At 26.6% G+C, this 23929-nt stretch overlaps 1 protein-coding gene and 1 non-coding gene across 2 annotated transcripts; both read left to right on the top strand.

Moving 5' to 3' along the window:
* Positions 1–7190: 7190 nt before the first annotated feature.
* LOC100168396 (putative RNA-binding protein Luc7-like 2) lies at positions 7191–12829 on the top strand. The gene is made up of 7 exons (XM_001945273.3): positions 7191–7251; positions 7333–7427; positions 11794–11892; positions 11974–12192; positions 12268–12480; positions 12546–12670; positions 12733–12829. The coding sequence occupies exons 1-7, from the start codon at positions 7191–7193 to the stop codon at positions 12827–12829; spliced, it is 909 nt and encodes a 302-aa protein (XP_001945308.1).
* A 2363-nt stretch (positions 12830–15192) lies between these two features.
* On the top strand, positions 15193–15265 carry TRNAN-GUU. Its single transcript has one exon. It is a non-coding gene; the product is annotated as a tRNA-Asn (tRNA).
* The last annotated feature ends 8664 nt before the right edge of the window (positions 15266–23929 follow it).

The raw sequence follows: 23929 nt of genomic DNA, 5'->3' as shown, positions 1-23929 counted from the left end.
GGAGTCAAGCACGTGCATCATGTTCATTGAAAGACTATGTCACTCATCATCTATCTTTTGAATTAATTCAACATTGTTTTCTGGCACTAATCTTGTCATTAATGATATTATTGGAACAAGAGTTGGGTGCTCGAATGACTGTGCACATTTGCACTTAACGATGGCAGCTTACTCAACATAGGCTCATTAAGCTCTAAAGCAGTGGTTTGCAAAAAATTCACCACGGTTAGGTCTTACATTACTGAGTTTGTTTTGCACTCCATAGTTTCTTTTTAAAAATAATAATAAGATGTATTGATATAAAATTTGAGTTTTGTCATGCAGATCATTCATGATAACTTTTTGAGTTTGGAAATATTTATTAAACTTGTTAAATTTGGGTAGTATCCATGCAAACTTTGGATTTTTGGTAATATTATACATTTATATACTCAGACAAATTAATTATATGACGTGTACGCTGTACATAGTAGGCATATCCCGAGACTAAAATTTAGCAATAGTATATTATTACCACGGTCTTAGAAGATAAGGTCAGACAACTCCCTACTCTCCAGCCTATATTTTCTTATAATGAGGAAATTACGTTTCCCAAGTTACCGCAAAAACATTACCTTATCTCTTAAGACCGTGATGAAGACCTTGAGAAATAATGAAACAGACAACATCTGATAAGCATAAACTAGTATCTGTGACATGGACCTTATGCTAATAGACAGAACATGGTATTAGTTCCAGCGGTGGCTGCTATGATAAAGGCAGTACTCCACGTAGTTCACTGCACATGCACACAACAACTATGGAATTGTACAATCATTTTAAATTTTTCCTATTTAGGTCTTTTACTGTTTCTACTAAATCTATCAAACATCGTCAGAATGGAATTATATAGTACATTAGGTATACATTATTAAAAAAAAATAATAGATCACATGATAATATATACACATTATACATTTTGTTGTAGTGTGAATATACTACTCATTGCTTAACAAAGCTTTATTTCGCAAGGAATGGCATCACTGGTGTCGCCACTATTAACCATAAAATGTGTCTATGCTAAACAGATTCCAGTATGTAATAGTTTAGTAGGTTGCCATTTGAAATAGTAAGGTGTGGGCCTACGACCAATTTATTGATAATTATCCCATATCAATGTCATAAACGATACACATACACCTTACGGGTCGTAGGCAGTTGTCGGAAAATTGATAACAGTTCTTACCGAAAACTCTTACCATTGCGTTGTATCTATTTCCAACATCGAAACTTAAAAAAATATGTGAAAATAATTATGGTTTCTTTTGGTGGTTGCACTACTTGTTTAAAATTTAAAAATAAATTAAAAAATACCTATACCGTAAGAGCGGGATACTTTACTCCAGGGATTAAACATTGCTCCAAAAAAAATATTTATTGATATCAATCGTAGCACATTACGATTTTGAGATAAGAGATTGTAGTTTTTTTAATATTGTTCTTATTAAGATTAAACAAATTTTTTCAAACATTTCGAACATCAATCTATTAGTTCACCTCCAAGATGTATGCCACGAAAAGAATTGTTTTCAAAAACACAAAAACTCATAACAAAAAAGTTGTACAAAATCTAGGTGATTGAAATTTAATTTAAAATGTATTAAAAAAAGACTTTTAATCAACTAAAAAAAAAAAAAAATTATATTATTAAATGATATTATGTATAGGTTCAGATTAGTTAAAACACAAGCAGTAAACATTGCACCAATAGTTATTATATGCATTAAAGTAAGGTAATTTCAATCATTTTGCAATGTAACCTGCAATGTATTTTACTTTGCTCCAAATTTTTGGGAATAAGTAAGTAAGTCATTTAGTATGAAATTCGGATTTTTTTGAACTGTTCTTACCTCTCAACATCTATATATATAAAGCAGGTAAATTTTATCTTTGTTATTGAAGCTATAGTATAGGTTTAAACTAAAAAAGAAATATATTTGGAGCAAAGTATCCCGCTCTTACGGTATTTAATATTTATGTTATGGTTATCAGATTGTTGTTCACTTATTTATAGCAAATACTATAATAGATTAGTATAATAAGCTAATAGTATTTGTTTATAGTTAATTTATCTGAACTGTTAATAGAACAACTACTCTGTAAACCTTATATCATACAGAATGTATGTACACTGTAAACACATATTATATTATTATTTAATATAATAATATGAATAATTCATAATCATAAATCATAATGAAAGTGCACAGTAGTCGTGCAGTGTGTTAGTGTTACTGAGTTATTAAAACATTAAGTTATTTTATAATTTTGTATTCTATTATTGATTAAATACAGTATATGCCTAATATATATTTAAATCAATGCTACTACCTATACTCGGGTATTGTATAGAAGTATTTCTTGTGTCATCTATAATATAGTCTTATGTGCTGATTACTTATGCACTAGACAATTTTTTTGTAAGTTTTTGTAAATTAAAATTTTAAAAACTATCATTTATTTTTATCTAATTTATAATTATAAAACATTTTTAAATTTTACGTTTTGAATTTTGAGTTAATTAAAAATGGTTGTTTAATGTTTAAAACATAATAGTATTAAAATATTAGATATTATGTAAGATTGCTACATACTTTCTCCTTATTTTTTTTTACTTGTACCTTTTAATTTTACTTTTTTTCATTTTGGTGAAATAACTAATTTATTTTTCATTTTAATAATCATTACTCATTATTCATACAAAAATATGAAAACATAATATAATATAACACAAAATGTTCATAAGTTTGTCTACCTTCAGATTTACAGATGTATCACAACCAATAAATAATACATATTAGGAATTTTAATACTATACAGAACTTACATGATTTGAGTTATGAAGGTTTGAACGTGATCTTTGTAGCTTGTAAATAGCATATGAAGTTTAAATTGGCTTTTGCTATGGTTTTAATTCTATGTACATACATTTTACCTACAAATAATACACTGTTGTATAACATAAAATGTTTTCATAACTAATACGCAATTCTTAAGTTAGTAGCCAAAAACTATGTAGGACTTACAAAAATCACATTTAACCTGAACTGTTTAAATTTGTAATTTATATACTGCAAACGATAGTGAACATTTTGTTTAATTACAAAAAACCTTCTTAAAAAGTTAAAAATTGTATTAATAAATTAAATAAATTAAATTGAATTTTGTATGATTTTTTATTTTTTTTTTATGCTTTTTTAAATCTATCTATTTAACTATTGGAAAACTCACTACACTGTCCATTTTAATGGAATTTCCATAAAATTCTCTATTGATAAACTTGAGATTTCATCATTTCTCATTCGTGGGATTAATCTCATCCACAAACAGAGGACCACAATAGTTCTGAATAGAGTACATACCTAATATTATAATTTATAATATATATTTGTAATTTACTAATTTACTATACGTCTATACCTATTGTCCAGCGTTAGTATATTTCAAGACATGTCATATTATAGTATTATAACAAAATACATATTTTAATTATAATAATTTTCGTCTTTCGAGACGCAGGTATGTATCATTTACTTTGATGATTGAAATTTAAACTTCATTAATTATATAAGCAATTGATCATGTTTAACACTCTTAAATAGATTTAATATCTATGTGATTATATTAACAGGTAACTACATCTAGGAAAACTACTCACATAGAATATTGTACTATGCTGCTAACGTAATAACCAAATCCGAATAAACGTATGTAAATATGTAATAGTTTTTAAAGTTCAATAAATCATTTAATAGTAGTTGTAGATGACGTTCACATAAGGTAATATTATACTTTTAAATTCTTAACGTTTTGGTTTAGGCCCTTCTAAAACGTACTCCCGGAGTCGGGGGTCCTCGACAACCCCCCCCCCCCAAAAAAAAAAAAGGTGTATTTTGGAAAATGTTTAGTTTTCGAACGACGTTTCCGAAACTCGAGATTTGTATATTTTAGAGGTCGGTGATTAAATTCAGCATCTTGTGACGAGACCATAGGAACCATTTTTGTATTTTTCGGGGTTTTTGGTACGGACACTTAGATTTTGGGCACGGCGAGCCGTTTTAGTAGTTGGACGTTATAGGGGACTTTACGCCGTATCGATGGGTACCGAGATCGAGGTTATCCGACTTTTGGTTCGGGAGTTATGATTTTTCGAGTGTTTTTATAATAATATCATATTATTAATATAATAATTTAAATTTTGAACATGTAATCTACCTTCTTAATAATTGAGTTAAAAAAACTTTTCCCTGCTGGGAAATGATCTAGGTACACTTCTGCTTCGATCCTTCAAGGTTCCATTAAGATAGGACTTTTATTGAAGGATTTAGGTTTTTGGATGGGTTTTTCAAATTCGTATTATATCGAAAACCTAAATCATGGTAAACGGTCACTTTACAATTGTACAGTCCATTGTTTAAAATGCTTAACGCGGATACTTTGTACGGTTGGGTAAAAAGGTACCTTTATACACGACCGTACAAGGTGTCCGCATTTCGCACTTTTAATCATTGACCGTAAAAAGTGACGTAGAACCCTAAATCATTCAATATACATCCTATCGTTATAAAATCTTTAAGGATCGAAGAAGTCAACTCTTAAGATCAAATTTCTGTTCTCGAAAAAGTCGCGTATCGATCTAAATATTGACAAATTGCAAAACAAAATTACCCGCCATTTTTTTCTTTTTAATCATTTAAATTTTGAACCCGTAATTTACCTTCTTAATAATTGTGTTAAAAAACTTTTTCCAGCTGGGAAATGATCTAGGTAGGATCTACGTAAAATCTACGATTTTGATTTAATCTTTGAAGGTTTTATAGGAATAGGATTTATATTGTATAATTTAGGTTTTTGTTCGATTTTTCAAAACCGAAATTAAAATTCGTGTTTTAGGATCAAAAATGATTAAGTACACATGTTTGGAATTGTAAATGTGTCTATATTCAAAACCATTTAAAACTAAATGTTTAGGCATAATGATATACGGAGTGTAATGACTATTTTAGTCCAATACATAATAAAAACAGTTTATAAATTATAGTATACTAACTAGAAAAAACAATTCATTTTATTCCATAAACTAATTATAAAATAAATAATAAATATTAAAATTTGTATTGGATATTTCATAACATTAAACTCTTGTTTGATATAGTACAAATTACTTATTGTATTGCTTATGTATTACAATATTATAAGATTTATTTGTAATTATTGAGAAAAAAAGAAAATATATTGGAATACCTATTGTAATTTATTATTTGTCCCCAGGCAGTGAGCGATGTAGATACAGAACTACAGACCTGCATTTATAATTCAAAATTGTAGGCACAGTTATAATACATAAACAGTCAAACAGATGTATTATAGTTATGTAATATACTGATATAGGTACCTACAGTATACATATTAGTTATCAAAAGTGATTGGAAACTGGTCCAACAATGGACAAAAATACTGTCTTAAAAATTACAGTAAATTACACAATAAACAAATGACAACAATAGTTGATTGTTAAATTGGTAATATTAAGGACATCAAGGGGTCAGTTCTTCTTTTTGGGAAATTGAATTTGGCTCTAGTACCTAATCGTACAGTCAAAATAAAAAATTAATTAATTTAATTTATTTGAGATTTCTGTGATTCAACCTTTTGATACATTTTCTTATTTACTTTAATAACCATTTTTTAATTAAAATAATATGCTTTACCAATGTACCAACTATATGTCTGATGAAACAATAATTCAATAATGTTATAAACTCATGTGCAATTATTTTATATCTATCTAAGAATTTAGTTTGTTTTTGGGTCTCTAGTACTCCAATAACTATTTTACTTTATTACTTTCAACTTTAGTTTTGATGTTCTGATCACTTGCAGTTGAGCTCCAGTTCGGCTCTTTACAATTTTTTTTTTTTCGGAAATCTAATTAGTTGAACGAGTTAAGTACAATGGTGCAATTAGAATTTGTCGGCCGGACTTAGTTCCAGGGTGGAACACGAACGTCAGCAGCACCGGACTCGAGGATATGAAACGTTTCAAAGTTCGGCGGTGCGCGTTGCAATGCTGTCCGCAGATTCACTCCCCTTTTCCCGATGATAGTCTTCGTCGCTCTCTCTGAGCTTTGGTTACCATCGTCGCCGGCACAACAGTCATCTTCAAAATTAATTATAATTCTTTATTGTTTTTTGCAACTTTAATTGTATTGTGTTTCATTTTTTCGGCATAACTATTATCAAAATTGTAAATCACTCATTCATTCAACATAAATTGTTTAATAACTTTTAATTAAATTATTCTGTTAAAACAGTAAAATGTTGTTTCTTGTTTTTAGCATTAAAGAGTACGATTTTATTTATTTCAACATAATAATGGCCACAGTGAACATGATTATGTTCACTTGCAGGGAGTGTGGACCCACAGGGATCCATAAAGAACATTAACTAACAATTTTTTTGTTACGTCAAAAATCTCAATAAAATAGTACATTGAAGGTTTTGGCCCCGTAAAAGTAAATTATGTTTACTGGTGTAGTGACGTTTTTTTTTTGACCCAAAATGTGAGAACAGACAGAAAAGGGATTTATAAAAACACGTACCCATCATTTTAAAATCAATACATTCATCATTCGGCTCAGAATCTAAAACAATAATAATTATGACTATTGCTCTATGAACCCCACATTGATCATTGTGTTTACGTACAAATAAATAGGTACTGCGGAATAATTCTTGATCGCTTCATTTATCATTATATCTATAGTCATATCCGTTAAAATATTTTGAGCTCCCGCTCTTTTTTTTAGTTTTGGTAACCACTGTACAACATTGTAGTACGCTAACGATTCGTTGGCCACACTGCAAGTCAAACATTTTAATATTCGTGTAATTTTCTCTGATGATTATTTAGTAATATTTACTATCACAAAATCGCCAACTAAATTATTAAAGTGTTAACACGTTGTTACTTTTTCTACCTTGTTATACTCGTCAGTACAAACCACAAATTCAAAATCCTCACTAGCAAACTTGTTAACACCACCAATTTAATTCACCTACTAATAAGTCTGCACCCGGTACATATCTGTTAATTATTTTTTGTCCATTTGAAATACTAATCTAGAGCTCTGGTACGGCGTCCCGTTAACTATGTCAGCACGCAACCAAATGAGAGCCATGGTGGACCAGCTCATGGGCACAGGCAGAAACGGTAACTTCGAAACGTTAAATCATTCAAATTCATTGTTATTATATTATTTGATTCTTTCTATACTTAATTTAATTATCACAGGGGAAACAAGTAGATACCAAGTGCAGTTCAATGATCAAAAAGTTTGTAAAAGTTTCTTATTGTATTGCTGCCCTCATGACACATTGTCATCTACCGTGAGTATAGACCTACTATTATTCTACCAATTCGAATTAAAAAATTGATATTTTGAGCTATTAATATTGTTTTCTCCAATTTTAAATAAAAATTTAAATATAACCTATCAGGATATATTATGAAATGCATTTTGTAATACAGAGAAAGCTTAACAAATGTCTATTTTAGTTTAAAATAAATTATAATATTAATATGATATTTGTAAGGGTATTCAAACATTACCTAGTCTAAAACAGTTTAAATTAAAAAACATGATCTTAGGTACCTACATTGTACATATATTTAAAAATTGCACTGAAAACAATAATTTGTTTTCATAGCAATATTTGTTTTCTTTCAAGTAAAATTGTTACTCATAGTAACTTATGATAGTTAAACCTTTGTGGTACAGTATTTGTTGGTACATATACAATATATTATTACAATTACGTGGTTACTATATTGTTATTTCTGGTAAAAAGACATTTAATTTTTCTTCATTAGGGAGAAAAAAACATTTAAAGATTGTTTAAATATTTATACAGTTGTATTATATAGGTCATTATTATATATAATATTGCTGACTAAAATCTATCATTTATAATTTTCCTCAATAATATATTAATATTATGTAAATTTAGGATTTAACAAGTTATTAATTCTGTTACCAAAAATCTAAAAAATACATTTACACGGTTTATTTTTATAGTCATTTTAAGTTCAAATTTGGACGAAATTACATATTAAAAAACCTAGAATAACTATTTTACTGAATTTGTTGTGGTTGTATAATATTATTATTCGAGGGTACTTAAAACTTCTAAAGTATAATATTATATATCTATGATAGTATCACGGTTTGTTGTTGTGTATAACGCGTTATAAGTACCTAATGAATATTGTGATATGATGAATTTGGAATTTAGTATAGGTACCTATAATAGGTCAATTTTTTTTTTAAATACCATAGATATAAGTTATATAATATGTCTTATATCTAGACTGACATACTGTCTCCGCTCAGAATCGTTTTTCTTATACAATGATATTATATAATTGAATTCAAATTTAATACTATCCATTATACAGTGACCCACTTGTAACCTACTGTACAGCAGAGCACCTTTTTTAATTTAATAATATTAATGAACGGCAATTATTATAGTTTTCAATTTTTTTTCTGAAATTCTCATCAAGATTGAAGACCCCAGTTTTAAAACGTTCATGACAAGTGTGACATAATATTCTAAAAATTTCAAATCATTAACTTGATTATTAAATGGATTATTTTTTATTAAAACCTTGTAATTAAGTGAACATACTTATACTCTATGAGATAGTCAGGGATATACAACGCGTTAACCCACTACCCAGGGTTTTCTAGATAAGTAGGTATTAATTAAATTTCTATATTATTAGAGATCTATAAAAATCCTTAATACTCAATACATTAAATTCCTAATTAACTAAATCACTAAATTTAAAACATTAATATTAGATAGGTACCTGGCTAATTACAACCAAGATTTTTTTTTATGAGCTATAATTTACCATTTGCATTTTTTTTTTTCTTATAAAATCAAACATTTGAAACAAATCTAACAAAAATGTTATTTTGCTATTAAATTGAAATATTCATTATATTTTATTTTGCAAATTTTTTATTACATACATTAATGGTGACGACATAGGGATTGATTTTTGAATTTGAATAATTAAATCAATACATTCATAGTTGTTCTAAATATTAAAATTGATATTCTGAAAAATAATTAAAACCTATTATTATTAAATATTAAAAATACATTTATAGTATTTAAATTCATTAACTTACATTTTAGAATGTTGATGTGGGTATTATTTGTACTAAGTGTAATAGGAATTCATTTGCACTAAAATAATTAATTGTGAATATAGAATACGTAAATGTTTACATATTTAATTTCCATACATGTGATGATTGGAACACAATAACTCAATAAAAATGTATCTATTAGTTATCAATCACATTTTGTATTCTTAGTCTTATACTACGATCAAAGTTCTGAAATGGTATTATAACTTATTAATATTAAAATGTATGAAGTACTAGGTTCCAAGTTAGATAGGTAAGCTTACAGTTAACAACAAGGTATTTTACTATTGTTTTCTAAAAATCCAATTCTCAAGTACAAAATAGTTGATGAAAATAATATTATTCACTGATGAAACATAACTATTATTACTGGAATAGTGGAATGGACCAAATCAATAGCCTCCAATGTATGTACAATACTTTAATAATCAACTAATTGGGCTATATTTTATGAAACTACCTATGACATTAAAATACAATTTAATTATTATTAATAATATTATGTATATTGTATTAGATTATTTCATATTATTAATAAATTAATCTATACCTACTTACATTTTGAAGGTAATTTTTTTTTTTGACTTTAGTATACTATGTTTGTTATTACTCTTTGTTTAATAATTACCAAACTAATTTTATTTTATCATAGCTCTATATCATGTAGGTAGTTGGTTTTCTTTATAATTTTCATGAGATTTTTTTTAAAAACATTCTCTTCAAGTTCATGCAAATTGTGTATTGTAAACATTAATGTATAAACACTCAATAGTTTTCATTAAAATGGCTTGGCATACGATGCTTTAAAAAGGTTTCATGTTCTCTCAAATTGTCTGTAAGGATTTTTTTTTAGGATTAATTGAGTAGGTAATATAATTTACTTGCTGGATGAATAACTGTCATAATTACAGTGATATTAAAGTCCAACACATATGGTGGTGGTCACTGGTCAGTCGTTTTTGAATAATGTTCAATGTTCATGGAATCATGTTATACACTTATAATTGACATAGATACCTATTACGCATAACTTATAACAAAAACAAAAATTTTTTTGACAAACATTGAAAAAAGAATAACGTACATACTACATGCGTTATGTACAAAACTCGATCGGCTGACTGGTGTATTGTTTACCTATGATCTGAAGTCTGAACCTCCAAAAAACAAAAAAAGGTTTACTTGCACCAACTTGATGTTAGACCCAAGGTTATCCGTATTATGAAAACGAATACCAGATAACCGATAATCGCTTTTGATGAAACCACAGATTAAAAGTTAGTTATCTCCGGTTCTTTTGACCTATGGTTTTTACTGTTGGGTTTGATAAATTACCCAGTAGCAGTAAATTGAACGAATATTTAAGCACAAATAAGTTACTAATGGATTACTCAAATTAAATACTGTAAATGTTAAATCAATTTCTTGCAATATGTTTATAAATACATTATTAATATGGTAATTGTAATTTTATATCCATTATTGTGATTTTATTATGAATATTAAATTTATTAAAATACTGTCCGATATATTTGAGTATTAAACTAGAATTTTAAATAAAAATTGTATTTAAAAAAAAAATGTATTACAGAAGTACCTACATATTTAAATACTTTTAATTGTGTATTTTATAGTTCAACAAATCTGCTTCCTAGTACCAAATAAATAATAAATAAAAATATAAAACAATTTTTTCTTCATAAATATAATATATTCACAGTAACATATTTAAATTTCAATTAGAAATTCTATAATATTTTATAACATAGATTTATTTCAACAGTAATTTTGCATTTGTAAAATATATAAAAATTAACTTATAGAATACATTCACAACATTTTTTTACAATAGTTGTAGGGTAAATTTTCTTTGACTTTTATAATGTTCACTACTCTAAAAAAGAACCTATCTACAAAGACTACCATGATATCAACAAATCTTTTGTGAGTAGTTAATAATTATCTCAAAGTTACAAATCGGTATTATCTACCAAAATTATTCTGAAAATGTAGTTTCATCAAAGACAGTACGTACATCAACTTAGTTAATTACATCTATTTGAATGCGAATGTTTTACTCTTAATCCTCATTATTGCCACCCTCTCTAGGTATAGTCAAAAATGAATTATGTTTTGATTCGTTTCAAGACAATGATACAAAGATGGGGAAGATGCTCGCCATCAATGCTTCAATGTCGGTGAGCAAATTTTAAATGTTTGTTTTTCTGTAAGTCAAACAATTTTGATACGACAGAGCTATCTCTTACAATACATTAATTATATTTTGTTGCTTAATATTATGTTATATTACTTATATTTATTTAACATAATTCATTCAGGCCATGTATCTTCTAAGAGTGAGCAAGTGTAAGTTTTGAGGTTGTTAAGTACTCGATACGTAAGTTATTAATTTATATAATGCTATTTTCCCTATATTGTGTATATTTTCGTGTTTTCGGGTCAACCTGATATTGTTCCATGTAAATCCTTAATTTCCGTTTTAATTAGTTTGATGTATTATATTATTTCAGCGCATGGACATTGGTGAATGTCCAAAATTACACGATAATGCATTAAGAGCAGATTTTAAAAAAGCTCAGCAGAAGTTTGATCACTATTATGATGTAGATGTAAGTTGATGAAATAATTTATCATTTGTAAATAAATTTATATTAATTAGGAATGACTAATCATCTATTATTTTTCTCTAGGCTACTGAACATTTAAAAGCATTTATTAGTAATTGTGACCGGAGGGCTGAAGGAGCTCGAAAACGACTATTAGAAACTCAGGAAGAACTTACTGCTGAAGTAGCTGAAAAAGCCAATGCTGTTCATGAGTTAGCTGAGAAGATAGGTAAAAAATTGGCCAAAGCTGAAGAATTGGGTGCCCAAGGTTTAGTGGATGATAGTCTCAAGTTGATGGGTGAAGTATGTACAATAATACATATTTGTTTTTTATAAAATATTTAAATATATTTATGTAAATATCCTTTTTAATAAAAGATTGAAGATCTGCAAAAAAAAAAAAAAGAAGCACAAGATATTTATAAAAATGCTATGCCTAAAAGCAGTTATCTACGGAAACAATTAAGGGTGTGTGATGTATGTTCAGCTTATTTAGGTGTTCATGATAGCGATCAAAGATTAATTGACCATTTTGGAGGAAAATTACATTTAGGATTTGTTGAAATAAGAGAAAAACTATCAGAACTTGAAGTAAGGCTAGTTATCAATAATTCAAAAATTCAAACAAAAAAAAATTATATAATTTTTTAATATAGAAAAATTATGAAGAAAGACATGAAGCTCGGCGTAAATTTTATGAACAAGAGCGTTATAAGCGAGATGATAAGAGAAGTCATCGGTCTAAAAGTGGAGATCAAAATGAACATCACAGACGGTCTAGGTAATTTTTTTTTATATTATGAAATTATGTATATTGTATTTTTTGTGTTTACACATCAACAGGTCACGTAGCCGCCACAGTAGACATTGTTCACGTAGTCATAGTCGCAGTCAAACCCACAAACATGACAGAAGAGATAGAGATAGACGTCGTTACTAATAATAAATGATATCCTTTCATTTCAATGATACATAAATATTTTTTTTAAAACATTAATTTTGACATATTTACTATTTTAATAATAAGATGAAAATAAAACCAGTTTATTATTTTATATTTAAAGCAGAAGAAATTTAAAAACATTAATGCCACTTTATTAAAAAATATTACTACAATTACTACAATTTATATAATTTATAACTTGTATTAGCTTGGAATTTTAAAACAATAAAAAAATAATGATTTACTATTTGATCTATTACTTACACTTAGAAACTTATGAATGTAATTGAATATGAATATAATTATTTACGATGAGGTATAAAAAAAATGTCATTAAAAAATTTATTTTCCTTTGACGAAAATACAATATTAAATTTTTAAGTGATGTTAAAATAATAAAATCTAATTAAATCATTCGATTAAGATCCCACGGTCCCCATATATGATAGTACACATAACTTTTTGAAAATTTTATTAGAGACCTGAGCAGACAGAAATAATTTGATCGAATTAAAACTTTGGCATCAAATCAGAAATAGTCTAGATAAAATAGTATTTATACATATATATATATATATATATAAATATAAAATTACAAAGATATGTATTTAAAAATAACCATAAAAAGTTCAATTATTGAAAATTACAAAAATAACTATAGCAATAATACAAATAAAAATTGAACTGACTTATTAAATTAAAATTATCTATATATCTAAGAAAAAGATGAATGAAAATAATCTTATTAAAGCATTTGTTTATGTAATTAAATTGTTATAAATTTATGATTTTAATTTATAACTGATATTTCAAATTCCCTGTAAATTATTTGTCCTTCCAGTCTTTTTAATCTCGAATACCCATTCCCATTTTAAATTTTCCTTTTTGTCATCATCCGTAAACAAAGAACGAATCGTGTATGAGCCACATGCCATCATGACACTCAGAGCATCTTCAGCTGGTGTTGTATTACTCTGTATCTCCATCTTTGGTGGATACGATCCAACCACTGAACTATGTGAGTCATTTTGTTCAATAAAAAATGTTACCATATTACAAATCGCATGAATTAATATTGAAAATATTGATTTATTTTGCAACAAAACGAATAAAAATCAACCATAAATAAATACTATATTTTTAGTCAAGATAACTCGTAAGTACCAAATTAACTTACCAAGTAAAATAAATGAATCTACAATTTAATACATTAATAACTGAATAATAATAATTTAAAATTTTGATTATGGTTCTGTATGCATGTAGTCTTAATTAATAATAACCATAAAATAGTAAAACTGATGTGTTAAAATAATAATTTTGATAATTATATAATAAAATAACTAGAAATTATAAAAAATAAAATACAGAGTTGAGTTGAAAATATAGAATTTTTTCTAAGCTCTGGGTCACGATTAGGATTTAAAAAATACATTTTTTCACAATCTATGACATGTTTAAATGACCTCTAATTTTTGTTTTTTACACATTGCTACATTGATTTTTGATGTTACCGTTAAAAAATATATGTATAATAGTTATAACCCCTCTCCCAAATGACTACTGTGCTGATTTCAAAAAAAAAAATTGTTATTTAATAGATAAGTAAGACCTACATACAGAAATTAGAGATAAAACAATAATATAATAACAACAACAATATCCAAATGACTTTTCTGAATTACTACTGATTCAAATATTAGGTAGGTACATAACTTTGTGTAAAATCATTAAGAATTAAAATAGGAAAAAATAAAACTACATATAGGTACTTATAAGAGAATTTATTGAATTTCCTATTAGGTAATAATTAAATAATATTATGATATGTGCAGTAGTTTTCTGGAGGTGTGTGCATTATTATTTATCAATTATGTTTTTTAACAATACCTGTAACGGTATCTATAGATACAGCTATTAAGAACTATCTATGAAATTCCATGAGACAAGAACGACCATCGGATGCCGCACTATTGAACTTAAAAGCAAAACTCATGGACGTTACGCAGATTATTGACAACTTTGCTAATTTAAAAGCTCGTAAAGTAAAATGTCAACTGACATATAAAATTATATTAATCTTTTACATTTATTCCGAAAAGGAGAAGGGCCCTTTAAGTTTTTCGCGTTGATGCCGCATTTTTATACTTAAAACGCCACTGATAACCACCTTATCTCTGTTATTAAATCTCAAACGGCGAGTATAGGTATCAGTTGTGGTTGTATTTTGTAAATAGTTTCGACTGATAAATGTAGTTTTTTTTACAGAAATCAAAATATATAAAAACATAATAATTAGCGAATTCGTAGTCGGCGTAAATTATGCTAAATTATGTTTGAACTGAGCAGTAAATAAACGGGCCTCCGTGGCGCAATGGCTAGCGCGTTCGGCTGTTAACCGAAAGGTTGGTGGTTCGAGCCCACCCGGGGGCGTAAAATTTTTTTAAATTTTTTCTTCGTCGATTCATCGATTCACGTCATCATTCTTCAATAACATTTGTTGTGGATTTTTTTCCCCGACCAATACTATCATAACTTTATTAATGTATTATCGTCATGGGTATTAGGTATAATATTTTTTTTCTCAAGAGAAAGAGGCTCTCCCAGTGGACTACATTTAACGTGAATATATTATTACCTAAATAACATAAGTTATAAATAACAATATAATATTATTATTATTATTATAACGTTCCAAAAAATAAGAATGATTTGTTTTGTTCTTGTAAAGTAACTATAATTATCAAGATATAGTTATAGATTTGAAAGGTGTGTTTGAATAAAAATTATTTGTTTTGTTTTTGTTGTGATTAAGATAAAATAAAAAATATTGCTTTAGAACTGTGTTGTTGGTGTCAATTGAACGCTTATATAAAAAGCAATAGTGCTACTATGTCTTACAAGTTGCAATTTATATTAATACGTAGATGCTTTTATTTAATTTATCAAAGTAAGTGCAAAATTAATAAGTCCAAACAAGCTTTATTGCAAAATCAGTAATTTATGACAATCAATGGTTAAAAATAGCGTGCAGATAATGTGTACCTAACAATAAGACAACTTACGACAATAGGTATTTATTTCATTATCAAAAAGTAAAAACCGTATCGAGGTTATACCTAATTATACTTATATCTAAATTAGGATAGTTAGTTAGATACCTAACCTAATTAGATAATGACTATTTTGTCTCCATAATTCTTGATAAACGTCAAGAATAGTCACATATTATGTGAATTGTACCTACAAGACGAAATATTATGAAACTGACAAATATTTGTTACCTATATAATTTGATTATTCGAATCGTTGAGTGCTTGAATCGCATTCGTATGGTTGAGAAATAATCATGTCGAGGGTTACAGTTGTAATATTTATTTTATTTCTTCTTCGCGATACTAAAAAAAAATTTAATTTTGTTAATCTTGAAAATTTTGCGAGGTGCATTTTTTTTTTGAAAAAACCCAATTTTAAATTAAAACCGAATAACATAAATATTTTTAAAAGCTACTTGCGTTGAATACTAATTTACACAAATGGTCTGTTCATGAACCATGGTAATAAACTCTGCTCGAGCTTAGAATCCATGGCTATGATTAATGTTGTCATTTTCTCAGTTATGACAGAAAACGGAAAATATATATATTATTATATCATTAACTTTTTATAAGAGGACACTACGGCGTTACGCGCTCTGCGATTATTTCAATGACAATAATAAAGTTTTACTGATTTCGACTAACAAAATTAATTGTTCGGATCTTTGGAATTTAACGATTTTTTAGTTTCGTTCATTAAACTCAGAATGAACATAATAGAATGTAAAAAAACAGAGTCAAAACAATAAAAGCTCTACAATAACATTTTTTTTCTCCCACAACATAATGTATAATGTATAATGTAAAACAGTATAATGTTTATATTGATTACAATATTTAAAACGTTAGAGGCTTAGTCACTTTTAAATTGGTTTGTTTGGCGGGCTGATTGATTGCTTGGACTTATTAAGAAAGATCCTCAATGTTTTTCTTATCCTATTCACATTTTATAAGCCTATTTCTAACGAATTAAATTTATTGTATAGGTAGTTATTTGTATAAAGGCTGCACATCAGCGTAGTAGGTATAATTAAATGTACAGTTTTTCAAAGTATTATATTTTTAAGTATATTTAACTAAACTTTATTTTCGTCATTTAAAATTATCTATTTCTGTGCAATAGCCAATAATTAGACTGGGCATTTTATCGTCGTATATTATTAATATAAAATGTTCAGCACTGTATTATATATTATTAAGTATAAAACAATGCATACTATAAACAATCAAATTTTAAATATACCATGTAATTAATAACTTAAATTATGTAATTTGAAATTTAGTGACCAAGTATAGCAAAGATGCCAAAGATTATATATAATAACAATACAAATAATATATTTAGGTACAATCATTTTTATAGAAATATATATATACATATTGAGATTAATAAGATTAAAGATGGGAGAACGCATACCTATAAATATTAATAGATACGCAGTAAGCACTTTTTTAAATAATAATTTTACAAAATTTTACGTACAAATATAAAAAGGAAACAATTATTAAAACAATTTTTAATAACTAAGATTAACTTTTAAGAATAACTATCATTCTCTAGACATGGTGGAATTTTCGAAATATTTTGGATATTTCCTTAGATATAAGAGTTGAACATTTTATACATTTTCAACTACAAAATAATTATTCAATTGTAAATTTGATAATTTTTGTCTAAATTCTATCTTTAAATGCTTATAAAAAAAAATTGTGGTTGTGTATTTTTAATGTTTTTTAACTGCTATTGTAACAATATATCAGGAGCCTCGTATTAATTTCTTATACTTTTTGGCCCATCAGATAATATTTTATTGATATTTATAGAAAAAAAAACTAAATAAATTGAAATATGAAATTGTCTGTAAATAGCTCAAAATAAGTGAAATTATATTCAAAATTGTATTGTGTATAGAAAATGCTAATATAAACATTCAGTGAAATTCTCATGTATCTACAGTTGTTGGTTTTTGAATTGGTTTAATAATTAGAAAATCGCTACATGAGAAATCGAATGAATATCCAATGTTGTAAACATTTGGATTTCAAAAGCTCATAAAAATTTAATTTGATTTTTTTATAGACACTTCTTTTTGATAAAGGTATCAGATAAGGAATCTTGTATTACATTTTAAAATTTTAGATTTAAAAAGAAAAATTTTTATAAATTCTTAACTCAAAATAATTTGCTAATTTTCGTGATTTTTCCATATTTTGTCAATTTATGAAATTTAAATGCTATAAAAAAAAACTGTGACAAAGGATTTTTAATATTTTTCAAAAGTCATTGTAACAATATAGTAGGAACGTTGTATTAAATTTTCAAGTATTTTTACTCTACAAATAAAATTGTATTGACATTCATAGAAAATAAAACTAATTAAATTGGAAACTGAAAATGTCCGTAATCAGCTTAAAACAAATCAAAATATTTTGAAAATCTTATTATGTATAGACTATGGAAATATAAACAACCAGTGAAAATTTCATGTATCTACAGTCATTCGTTTTCAAGTTACACCAAAAACCAAAGTCAATTTTTTCAAAAACAGAATTTGTATAAAAATTCCAGTTTTTTTTATTTTTTCTGTTGTTTTTCACGGCACTTTTGAAAGCTACTGGAAAATTTTTACTTTTGACCCCCCAAAGTACCAACTAGATTCACTTTCCTTTCAGAAAAGGTACAACTTTTGAAAATCGAAGCATTTTTACTGCTCCAAAAGTTGTCGTCAGACACAAAAAAAAAAAAAAAAAAAAAACACACATCATTGTAAAATCAATACATTCATCACTTCGTTCAGAATCTAAAATAAATCAGAAAATGTACTATTAGCCAGTTAACAATATTTTTTAGCATTATTAATTTTGAAATACACAGATATATTTTTTTACAGAATTTTTGAGTTATCGAACTGAGGTCCAAGATAATTGACAAGCTTTTGACCAAAATATTTATCAGCGATCAGAGTTTTTATTACTAGAGACTTTTATTAGGCATTTAATTTGTTTTTATCGACTCATTGATCTTAATTTTGTATCAACCACAAAATTGATTTTTTTTACTTGGATTTACTAAGGTTTACTTGTAATACGTAAAATATCCTAAAGTTGTGTTTGGTAGCCAGGGCCGGTGGCAATGAGGGTATGGTGGGTCGTCACCCCCCCCCCCCTTTGAATTTTACGTAACTATCAGTCGTCATTTTCTTAATAACACAGAGCTGTCAGAAATTATACGACTTGTTAAAACTGTTTTCCTAAAAATTTCTTAGGTTATAATTTTAATAATAAAAACGAGAACGAGTCCTCTGCAGTCAGCAGTATTTTGATTTCTAAATTGGTAATTACAGAGGATGACACTATTAATAGTTTACTATGTTATAAAAAATGTAAAATATAAGTGGATATTTATTATTTATTCAATGACTATTGACTCCACAATAGTGTTAAGCCACCTATTGGTGAGCTGTAGGTGGTAGGCCTATATTGTTATTATTACAGTCAGTGGTGTAACTTCAGTATTTAATAGAGGGGGTAAAAGTTTTGACAAGCCCAAATGGGTAACTTAAAAAACAACCTCCGGCAAGCACATATTAATATATATAATTGTTCCTGATCAATTTTTACACGGTGGTGGTTTATCTAGGTTCTTTCATAAGTGTAACATGCAGATGTCGACATTTTATTTTAGATTTTGGTTATTATAACTCTTATCATATATTGATTTAATAATACAAAATTTTTAAAGTTTAAATAATCCAGACAATCCTATACCTGTACTGCTAACCATTGGCGGACTGGGAGATTGTCGGCCCAGGGGGAAATACAGCTTAGCGGCCCTAAATATTTTACTATATTATAACTATTTCAGTTGGGATTTTATAAATAATATGAATGTTTTATCACTATAATTTAAAATAAATGTAAATTTTACTTGTAGAACTATTTAAAAAAAATATAAATACCTTTATAAAATACAATTTCCTTTATTTATCTTATGAACATAATATTTTTTATTTTTTTTTACAATTGAACGTGTTTAGATGTTTAACTTAACATTTTTTTCATTAATGGTGAGCTTTGTTTCACATGTTCTAAAATATCATCAAATGATACTTCCTCCGATAACTCTTTCTCAACACTCATCATCATAAACGATTCTAATTTTTTCTGGCTTAGTGATGAACGTAATCTATTTTTTATAATTTTTAACTTACTAAAATACTGTTCACAGTTAACCTGTGTAAAAGAAACTATTCCAAATGCTTGAACTAAGTGTCTTATATATCATTGATTCATTCATATGCAAATCACACACCAAACATAATAAGTTAAGTTATTTTACTTTCTAAATTAAAGTAATCAACTATTAAAATACTTATTACCTAATTACTTTTATAAATAAGAAATGAAAAATGAACTCAGTAAAATGTATTAAAAAAATGTATAAATAAATTTATCAATAAATAAATATATATATATATATATATTAATATTTTGTATGTTAAATGTATTTATTATAAATTTTATAATTTTAAAAATAATAATTATATTATATAATAGTCTGATTTAAAGTCAAAATTAAACGTTATAATTGAAAAAAAGTATAACATATAAAAGAAGTATGCATTTATATAGTCAAAGAGAGAAAATATAAAAACAATTGCATGAACTTTGAACATCCATCTACTCTTTAATAATTATATTTATTATCAATAGACAGTACATTTTCCTTTACCTTTACCGTACATAAATGCTTTAAAATTTATTATTTATAAAATAAATCATAAAACGATAAATTTCTGTAGTTATGACTTAAAATATAGTCCAAAATATTCCAAAACATGTTGTTTTTAGTGAATAAAAATCGGAAGCACACAAAAGAAAGTTGTGTGTTCAAAAATTTAATTGACTATATTTATTATGTCACTAATTTCAACAATTAAGGTTGATACTAAGATTCTTGTTACAAACATATATAACTAACCTTTTCTATTACAGCAATGGAATTTGTAGCATTAGATTGGCTAACATTGCTAAAACAAATTTTTGTCTGCTTCGGATCTGAAGCTGCAAATTTTAATTCTGCCGCTCGTTTTAAACGTTTTTTTTTCTGCGCCATATTTTACTTTATTAGAGCTGTTCATATTAAATTTGTATATTTTATACCAAAAACTTTAACAAACTATACACAATAGTACAATACACTGAAATAGTCTGACTATTATAGTCACCAATTACAATTCACAATATCGAAAACGTAAATGTTTCGTGTTCAACCCTCGTCCCGCACTGCCACAGTTCACAGTCGCTCAGTCGCAGATAGTGTTTAAAGTATAAAAATAAACATTTTCTGGGAAATAAGAATTGGATATTCAGACACGTTTATCTAATGATAAAAATAACCCATATAAAAGACAACCAACAATATTATGTTAGTTTCATCGATAACAAAAATAATAAATGATTTTTAATTACATAAATTTATATTACATAAAATATAGTAATAGAGTAAACGAGTAAAGAATAGATCCGCAATTATTTATTAAGTCTAAATACAAACCAGTTGGAAATTGATCGCATGTCAATGACAGTGCCGCAACTACCACCAGGACAAGCAGGGCAAAGCCCTGCCAAAGGGCCCGAATTTATTTTTCAATGGGGGTCCATAATGGGCGATTCCTATTATTATTTTTCCTGGTTTTTGATTTTGTAAAAATATATTTTGAATTGAAATATTTTAAATATTGAATATTAAGGAGTTCATAACTGATTAGTAATAATGCGGTAAACATTATACCTTATGCTTAAATAATAACTTAGGTACAAACTATATTATGAAAAATTCAGAAGTCTATGGTATAAGGTCTTTGGTGGCAAATCAATTTAATTTCATAGATTTATTCTGTGACAAAATATTAATGATGAAAAAATCATCGATCATCTTGGCATTGGCTACACTGAATACGCAGTTTGTCTTATAAATCAAAGTAAGCACCACAAAAGTGCAAAATAAAAATAGAATAAAAATATTTCTTTTGTTTACATTTAGGTATCTACATACAAAATAATAATCCACCAATAAATTATCTTCCTAACTAACCTATATGCTTCTATGTTTTATAAATTATTTCACATTTATAATCACAAAGTTACTGTTACGACTAAATACTTTTAATTTTAATTTTTCATCGGTGTTAATACTTTAATACTTGACTTATAACTTATAAGTTATTTTGATAATATTTACAATGTCAAAATATCTCAGTGGTTCAGCAAAAAGGAAAATGAAAATAAAAAAAGATGAAGAAATAAAGAAGTTGAAAGGTTCATTAAATATATTTCTAGTAAAAAACAATTTGGATAATGCTGGTAAGTGGTAAATATATATTATTAAATACTGAGTGGTTGTTAAAATTCCTAAAGTTAAGATTTTCTTAAAACTGGTTTACTATTTACACATTTACCTAGTTATATCATTACATTCTTCACACAAATGTAAATAATATGATGCGAATGTGTGATATTTTTTTAAATATTTTAGTTGACAAGTGTGATAATAATGTAATTATTAAAACAAATGAAAATACTGATGTGGAATCGTCTGGGACTTGTGATGATACTGAGCCAGACATATTTGATAAACCAGGTAGGAACCTAAATTAAACTTTTCAAAATTAAAATGTAAAAATGTAAACTATACAAAAAGCTATGAGGATAAGCACATCATATTTAATAGGTAGAATAATTTATAATTATGTCGATATTTATTACTTAGTTAGTGATTTAAGTTACTAGGTAGTTTTAGCATACTTTTTTTGTTTAAAATTTGCAATTTCTATTTGTTGTTTAATTTATTATATTGATATACCTATGTATGTGCCTAAACTACTAATTAGTTGTTCACTTGTTCATAATATTATTATTATAAATTGTTATGAAAATGTTAGTTTATTGTATTTTATAAAGTGATTTTTTTGCTTTTAGTCGATAACTCTTCCACCAACTTAATTAGTAAAACAAATGAAAATACTGATCTGAAATTGTCTGTAACTTGTGATGATACCGAGACAGGCATATTTGGTAAACAAGGTACCTACCCAAATTAAACTTTTTACAATTATTAAAATATAAACTATACTAAACACATGTATAAAGATAAGCTTTGTTGTTTAATTTATTATATTATATTATACCAATATTACACTTATATAATAATTGTAAATTATATTATACATTTTAATGAACATTTGATTTGTACACTATTTCATAAAGTAATTTTTTTGCTTTTAGTTGATAACTATTCCACCAACTTAATTAGTCAAATAATGAATGAAAATAATGAAGTGGATAGTATAATTTATTTGACATTGCCAGTAACGGTGGCAACTGCAGAAAGGTCTTTTTCAAAACTTAAGATAATAAAAAGCTATTTAAGGAATTCAATTGGAAAAGAACGACTGTCCAATATTTCAGTTTTAAATATCGAACAGCGTCGTTCAATAGAAATTTATATGGACAAAATATTAACAAATTTTTCAAATATGAAAGCAAGAAAAATGAAATTTGATTAAGTATAAATTATTGTATATTTGTATTGTTAAGTTTATTAAAATTATTTAAATATATAATATAAATTATATAAATACAGATATTATTATTTATTTCCACAGAAACATAGAATACAACAGTTATACAAAATAATAATCATTTATGATACTTTTTAATTTTATCAAAAAAAAAATGTCTAGCATCATTTTATATTATTATGTACCCCCAATAGTTATAGGGCCCAAAGTTAAATTTTGCCCTGGGGCCCTAAATAACTAAGTTGCGGCACTGGTCAATGACTAATAGAAATATATTATTAATTATTATTCATTAGTTGACTACTTGACTAAATATATTACAAGTTTATTGTTGGACGACCGGCCCAAATTTCACAATTTAGACCGGCCCAGGGGGATATTTCCCCCTAGCCCCCCTGGCCAGTCCGCTTTCAGAT

Source organism: Acyrthosiphon pisum, chromosome X (assembly GCF_005508785.2).
Source record: "Acyrthosiphon pisum isolate AL4f chromosome X, pea_aphid_22Mar2018_4r6ur, whole genome shotgun sequence".
Taxonomy (NCBI): domain Eukaryota; kingdom Metazoa; phylum Arthropoda; class Insecta; order Hemiptera; family Aphididae; genus Acyrthosiphon; species Acyrthosiphon pisum.
Note: the sequence above shows the minus strand (reverse complement) of the source record. Positions and strands in the feature narration are given on the sequence as shown.